The following is a 7,778-nucleotide window of genomic DNA, read 5'->3' as shown; positions in this document are numbered from 1 at the left end:
GATCCAAACCCTTCTTTGATTATTTGATACATCGGTTCGATTTCTATAATATTGCTTGAAGTAAAATTGTTCATGTGCACTACATGCACCGGACCAACTTGGAAAAGAGGAAAAAAAAGCATGTGCTCTCATGCCGCTTAGGGTGCTCTCAAGTGCCTTGTGTTGCATGTGGTAGCAGTTAGTCTTGCAAGCCGTGTCCTTGCAAGAGTGTTGTGGTCTTCGTTCTATAAGACCAACAGAGGTGGGGGTGAGATGGAGGACGAACTGGAGGAACTGTGGAAGAAGCTTTCCTTTACAGAGGAAGAAGATGAGAGTATATCATTAGGGAGTGGTACTACGGACGCAGCGAAGATGGTTGGAAAGAACTGTCTTTTGATGAAGGTTCTATCACAAAAATACATGAACATTGAGGCTCTTAGAAAGCCCATGAGGATGCTATGGAAACCGAACAAAGGGGTGCAGATAAACGAGATTGGGGAAGAGCTATTCCTAGTGAAGTTTGGAGATGGAAGAGATAAGAAGAGGATAATGGATATGAGCCTGTGGACTTACAAGAAACAACCGATTCTTTTGAAGGAATTTGAGGGTGAACAGGCGCCAAAAGACATCCAACTGTGGCAATCACCGTTCCGGGGGCAAATACACAATCCACCTATGCACAGTAGGACTAGAGAGACAGGTTGGGCAATCAAATCAAAGTTGGGAGAGGTTGTGGAAGTTGATGTCGCAGAATCAGGTGTCCAATGGGGAAAATATCTCAGAGTAAGGGTGCAGCTTGATGTCACAAAGAAGCTGATATGGGGGAAAAAGATAGCCACAGAGGGTGGGGAACAACATTGGATAACGTTTAAATATGAATGTCTTCCAAAATTTTGTTACAAGTGTGGTATACTCAGTCATGGGCTACAGGACTGTCCGGAGGGGAAGGTGGAAGTTTTGTCGAAACTACCAACGTTACAGTATGGGGTGTGGCTGAGGGGTGAGGTGCCGAGGAGAGGTGATGGAGATCTTATAAAGTTTGGAACAGAGGAAGGGTGGTATGCAAAGGGAGATCCGATGAGGGACGTGATGGGGGGGGGGGGGGGAAGAAAAGGCCCTACACGTGCCGGGCCAGAGTCTGGGGCAGGGAAAAGTCACGGATTCATCGCTGCCACGCATGGGAGCTAATGATAGAGGGGATGAGACTATAGAGGGAGGTTAGGAAAGCAAAAAACAAAAGGGGGATCATGAAAAAGGAAAGGACACCAGCCTCGGTAAGCAACCTAATGGAATCATTGCCAATTTGGATGAAGAAAACAGGGAAGGGCTCTAGGCTAAAAAACAAACGGTGGAAGTGATGCAATGGGTGAAAGGGACTGAACCTGAGGCAGAGAAACCGTTTGAATTTCGTGTGGCGCCAAAGGTAGAAGGCAGTAGAGATGTAGTGGGCCAAGTGAGTGTGGATAAGGAAAATGGCCCAATGGCAATGAGCTTCGATGTAAATTTGGGCTGGGTTGCAGAAACACTTGGACCACAAAGTGACCATTGGAAATGTATGGCCAGAAAGGTCCATGACACAAGCCCAACAAAAGAGACAAAGGAGGAGATACGTTTGGGAAAAAGACCTGGCATGAGTCCATTACAAGAATTAGAACCTAATATTACTACTCAGAAGCAAAGAAAACGCCAGGAGAGTAGCAAGGCACAAAAACACAATGCAGTGAGGGATAGCGGAGAGGCGGTGGCTACGGAGCAGCATTGCCAAGCCTTATGAGTGTGCCTGCATGGAACTTTCGGGGTTTAGGGTCACCCCTAGCGGTCCGGATCCTCATCGACGAGTTGAAATCCAAAAACCCAGTTTTGGTTTTAGTGGAGACCAAAGTGAGTTCGAGTAGAGTCAAAGATTTGCAGAGGAAATTGGAGTTCACTCAAGGGATTACGGTGTCGTGTGATGGTCGGAGTGGAGGACTAGCAATGTTGGGCGAGAAGGGGTAGACGTGAGGTTCAAAAGCTGCTTTCACTCTCACATTGACGTGGTGGTCTATGGTGGTGGGGTGAAGCTGTGGAGGGCATCGGGCTTTTATGGGCATCCAGATGCAAGGAAAAGGTATGTCTCCTAGGAGTTGTTAAATTCTTTAAAAAATCAGTGTGATATGCCTTGGATAGTAGTTGGGGATTTCAACGAAATCACCCATCCAGACGAGAAGTTGGGTTGGTTGGAGCGTGATGCAAATCAGATGGGTAGTTTTAAGGAGTGCTTAAATGCCCGTGGGCTTTTTGATTTGGGTTTTGTGGGGCAGAGATTTACTTGGTGCAATGGGAGACGAGGGAAACTGAGGACTCTCGTTAGATTAGATAGAATGGTGGTAAATGAGAATGGGTGGAACAATTCCTTGAAGCTCGGGTTCATCATATCTCTATGTCAGCGTCTGACCATTGCATGTTAGCTCTGTTTCTGACAAAGATAAAGCGCCCAAAACCTAAGAAGAGGAGATTTGTTTTTGAGGCGATGTGGGCTAGAGATGACAGATGCAAGGAAGTGATTGAAAGGGCATGGGTTCCCTTTCAGACTAGCTATGATCTTAGCATCATAGAAAGAATTCGATGCTGTCAAGAGCTTCTACAAGATTGGAATCGGGGGGTGTTTAGGAATGTCAACAAAAGGCTGAAATTCTTGAAGGAGTGGCTCCACTAGCTTGAGGTACAAAACAGATTACATGAAACAGCTTCGTATATTTATGAAGTAAGGAAGGAGCTCAATGAGATGCTGACTAGAGAAGAGGTAATGTGGAAGCAAAGATCAAGGGCATTGTGGCTCAAGTGTGGGGATAGAAATACAAAAAATTTTCATGCAACGGCATCTCAAAGGCAGAGAACAAACAAAATTGAGGGGCTTAAGGATGAGGGCGTGTGGGTGGACAGCTAAGAGGACATTGAGACAGTGATACTAGATTACTTCACTAATATATATAGCTCAGACCATCTAGCTTCTTTTGAAGCAAGTTTTGGGGCAGTGAGACAGAGGGTGACTCCAGAGATGAATGAAGAGTTGCTAGGTGAGTTCAGAGCGGAGGAAGTCAAGATTGCTTTGAATCAGATGCACCCTACCAAAGCCCCTGGTCTAGATGGTATGTCTCCTATCTTCTTCCAAAAATATTGGGATGTTGTTGGCCCGAATGTAGTAAACAGTGTGCTCCAAACCCTTAGAACGGGGGTGATGCCAAATGGATTAAATGAGACTTTCGTATGCTTATTCCTAAGGTGAATTGCCCACAAAAGATTACGGAGTTCCACCCAATTAGTCTATGCAATGTAGTATACAAGCTAATATCAAAAGTACTAGCAAATAGGATGAAGAAGATTCTGCCGAAGGTGATTAGTGAGTCCCAAAGTGCTTTTGTTCCCGGTAGGCAAATTACGAACAATGTATTAGTGACGTTTGAGACAATGCATTGCATAGATCAAAGGAGGAAGGGAAAGAACGAGCTGATGGCAATAAAACTCGACATGAGTAAAGCATACGATAAAGTAGAGTGGGCTTTCTTGGAGGTGATGATGAGGAAATTGGGCTTCAGGGAGAGATGGATTGGGTTGATGTTGATGTGTGTGAAGACGGTATCCTATTCGGTGCTTATAAATGGGGAGCCTAAAGGAAAGATCACACCAACGAGGGGTTTACGTCAAGGCGATCCTATATCGCCCTACCTCTTTCTTTTATGTGCGGAGGGGTTGAGAACCATGCTTAGAAGGGAGGAGAGTGAGGGACTGATCAGTGGAGTTTCGGTTTGTAGAGAGGCACCAAGGATTTCTCATCTCTTGTTTGTCGATGATTGCATCATTTTTGGAAAGGCAAGTGTTGACGAAGGCAATAAAGTGCTAAAGGTGTTGGCCAACTATGAGAAAGAATCGGGTCAAAAACTGAATAAGGAGAAGACATCTCTTTTCTTTAGTAGGAATACTAGTAGGGAGATACAAGAGGAAATCAAAGAGAAATTTGGGGCACAAATTATCCACAAACATGAGAGGTACTTGGGGCTGCTTACCTTAGTAGGGAAAGGGAAAATAAAGGCCTTTAGCCGCATTAAAGACCAAGTTGGGAGGAAAATTGCAGGATGGAAAGGCAAGCTTTTGTCGAATGTGGGACGTGAAATTCTGATTAAAGCAGTAGCACAAGCGACTACAACCTATACTATGAGTTGTTTCAAGCTCCTGGATTCCCTTTGTCATGATTTTAATTCAATGGTGAGCCAATTTTGGTGGGGGCAGAAAGATAAAGAGCGGAAGATGGTGTGGACATCGTGGGACAATCTGTGCAGACCCAAAGCGAAGGGGGGAATGGGGTATAAAGACTTGAAAGCGTTCAACTTGGCTCTTCTAGCAAAGCTAGGTTGGCGGCTGAGCAAAAATTCGACTTCACTCACCCATAGAGTGTTTAAGGCAAAGTACTTTGCGGGCTGCTCTTTTATGGAAGCACAAGTAGGGAAAAAGCCTTCTTATGTGTGGTGAAGTATAATGGTAGCAAGGGAGACGGTTGAAATGGGATCAAGGTGGTGTATCAGTAATGGCAGATCAGTGGAGATTTGGCGCGATAGGTGGATTCCAACCCCGGACAACTTTAAGGTAATCAGTCCCAAAGGTTCAGATGAGGAGTTGGTTAAGGTGGCACAACTTATAGATTGGGATACCGGAATGTGGAAGGTGGACCTTATCAAGAAGAATTTCCTTCCCCATGAAGTTGATATTATACTGGGAGTACCATTGAGTCCCTGAATGCCAGAGGATTCCCTTATTTGGGCTTGATCAAAGAACGACAACTTCACAGTGAGGAGTGCGTATGGGGTGGCCTTCAAGATGCTTAAAACAGCAAATTCAACTAAAGAGAGTGGTGCTTGTTCATATAAGGGAAAGAGTGAAGGTTTGTGGAAGTTGGTTTGGAAGCTCAATTGCCCAAACAAGATAAAGCACTTTCTATGGAGGGCATGTAAGAATATTTTACCGACAAATTTCTGCCTAGCATCAAGGAGAGTGGCGTCAGATAGTAGCTGCGGCTTTTATGGTGTCTATGAATCTTCGAGCCATGCCTTATGGGACTGTGCTATAGTTGTTGAGGTATGAAAGGAAGTAGGCCTCAACCTCCTTAAACTGAATCAGCCCACGAAGGAATTCATTGATGTGGTGTGGATGCTAAAAGAGAGGGAAAGTGTCTTGGATTGGGAGCTGTTTACCATCATGGCGTGGATGGTATGGAATAATAGGAACGCATTCAAGCATGAAGGTAGGTGCAAAGACCCAAAGAAAATTGCAATGGAAGCCAGGGAGTATGTGAAAGAAGTGGCAGATGAGTCACTGCCTCCTAGCGGCGGTATTGCCACTGTTAGAACCAAATGGCACCCACCTCAACATGGGAGGTACAAAGTTAATGTTGATGGGGCAGTGTTCACAAACCTGAAAAGCAGTGGGATCAGGGTGGTCATCAGGAATGAGGATGGTTAGATTATGGGAGCTATGAGCAAAAATTTGCCTCTCTGTTTTGGAGCCTTGGAGGTGGAAGCTAAGGCTTTGGAAAGGGGGATTGAGTTGGCTAGGGACCTGGGTTTGTGGGAAGTGGAGTTGGAGAGTGATGCTCAGGTGGTAGTCAAAGCAGTCACAGGGGCAGAACCGGGGCCAAGTTCAATCATGAAGGTGGTGGAAGGTATAAGAATGGGGCTGAGTTCCTTTAAATTCTGGTCGATAAGCCATATCTGCAGACAGAGTAACAATGCTGCACATCTTATGGCTAGGATAGCTAGCAGTAGTAATGAATGTCATATTTGGGTGGAAGACACCCCCCTATAATAGCAAACCAAATTAGCTTGGATGTAATTTGTGAGGACTTTTTGTCCTAAGTAATGAGAATGCTGTGGAGTTTTCACTATCAAAAAAAAAAAAAAATTGTTCATAATTTTGATGTATTTAGAATAAATCATATTAAAAAAATTATGTTTGTGTCATACAACTTATAATGTGATCCATTATAAATAATCGTGTCATACAACTTATGATATTCACATTGGGTTACATTATGGCATGTTGTTATTTTATATTTTAATGAACTCATGGCAGTAAAATTTTAAACAATATAAATACTTGTGTCATACAACTTACGATATTCACATTGAGTTACATTATGGCATGTTGTTATTTTATATTTTTATGAGTTCATGGTAGTAAAATTTTAGACTTAGGGGTGATTGGATTTTACATTTTGAAATTTCAAAATTTGGATTTTACTCCCTAAAGTTTGGTGATGTTTAGATTTTACACCCTGATATTTCAGAGAGTAAAATCTAAATTCTGAAACTTCAAGATGTAAAATCCAATCACTCTCAAATTTTAGGGGTAAAATCCAAATAGAGTCTTCTTTGCAATTTACCCTTTAAACTTTTTGAAAGGTTAGAAATAGAGTCTTCTTTGGTATTGGCCTTGGTGTCTTCGATGTCTAAATCTTGAAAGTACTTTACAATGTCATTCAAGATTGCTCTTGGGCAAAGGAATTCTAGATTGCTCTTCTTGGACAATGAGAAATATCTTTTTTTTTTCATAAATCATTGGTGGAATGGTTACATGAAAATTTGACTAATATATCTCCCAGCTCTTTTCAAATGATGCCTTGGAATATTTTATTTGCTTATGGAATTTGGCAACTTTGGCTTTCTAGAAATAATAGGATATTCAATCCTCCTTCTAAAACACTTAACCAGCTTATGCATAAAGCTTTGCATTTAACTGCAGAATTTTATCATCTTGCATAACATAGAAAAATAAAAAGGTACAAAAGTCACTAAAATAATATATTGGCATCCTCCACAACCCCCTTTTGTTACTTTAAATATAGATGGTAGTTATAAATATAATCCTGGTAAAGCAGGAGGTAGCGGTGTATTAAGAGATAGTAAGGGAAGATGGATAAAAGGTTTCTCAATTCAAATTGGCATTGCCTCAAATAATATTGCAAAAATATGGGCTATTAGATATGGTTTAAAAATGGCCTTGGAATTAGGGTATAAACATATAAATCTAGAAATTGATTCTCAAATTCTCCTCAATTGGCTAACAACATATTGTGTTCTAGCACCGGAACATTCTGTTTTGATTTTGGATTGTAGGATGTTGCTCGACCAAGAAAGAAATGTCCTTCCACGTCATGTCTTTCGTGAAGCAAATTAATGGTGTGGCCAATGAACTAGCAAAGAGGGGATGGGAGCACCAATGCAGTGTTAGAGAATACAACAAATGTCCAATTTTTTTTTTTAATGTAAAATATGTGTGTGATATTTTGCAACTAGGCACTCCTCGCGAGTGCCCAATAGACAATACATGTAATAGTGCTCCTTAGTTAAAAAATAAATCATTTGTTTTATCAAAAAAAGAAAAAGAAATAGAGTCTTCAATTATGGTAATTAAATTAATTATTTTAACGTATTTGTAGTGCACCACATGATTATGGAGAAAAAATGGAAAATTAATAATAGAAAAAAGAGAGTACTTACTTGACACAACTACAATATCTTGGACACTACTTTATTATATAGAATATGATATGATTTGGACAAGAAATTAGATAACATTCATGAAATAACTTTTTGATGACATTAATTAAATAACTAATTATTATATGATTTAATAATTCTCTTCTAATGTACTAGAGGTCTAATATTTTCACATAAAATGATTTTTAGCATTCAAAAAGGTTTTAGTAGTAACTTACGTGAATTTCTATTATTTTAGTTAAGATTAACTTTGGGGTTCAAGTTATTATT

At 41.2% G+C, this 7,778-nt stretch overlaps 1 protein-coding gene across 1 annotated transcript; it reads left to right on the top strand.

Annotated features, from left to right (window-relative positions):
- Nucleotides 1-252: 252 nt before the first annotated feature.
- LOC115965265 lies at nt 253-1,167 on the top strand. Its single transcript, XM_031084436.1, has one exon. The coding sequence runs from the start codon at nt 253-255 to the stop codon at nt 1,165-1,167; it is 915 nt and encodes a 304-aa protein (XP_030940296.1).
- The last annotated feature ends 6,611 nt before the right edge of the window (nt 1,168-7,778 follow it).

This window comes from Quercus lobata, chromosome 10, assembly GCF_001633185.2.
Source record: "Quercus lobata isolate SW786 chromosome 10, ValleyOak3.0 Primary Assembly, whole genome shotgun sequence".
In the NCBI taxonomy this organism is placed as follows: domain Eukaryota; kingdom Viridiplantae; phylum Streptophyta; class Magnoliopsida; order Fagales; family Fagaceae; genus Quercus; species Quercus lobata.
The sequence above is the reverse complement of the archived record's forward strand: the minus strand, read 5'-3'. Positions and strand labels throughout refer to the sequence as shown.

Coding starts and splice junctions, on each gene's coding strand:
- LOC115965265 (XM_031084436.1), top strand. CDS start 253: ATGGAGGACGAACTGGAGGAACTGTGGAAGAAGCTTTCCTTTACAGAG.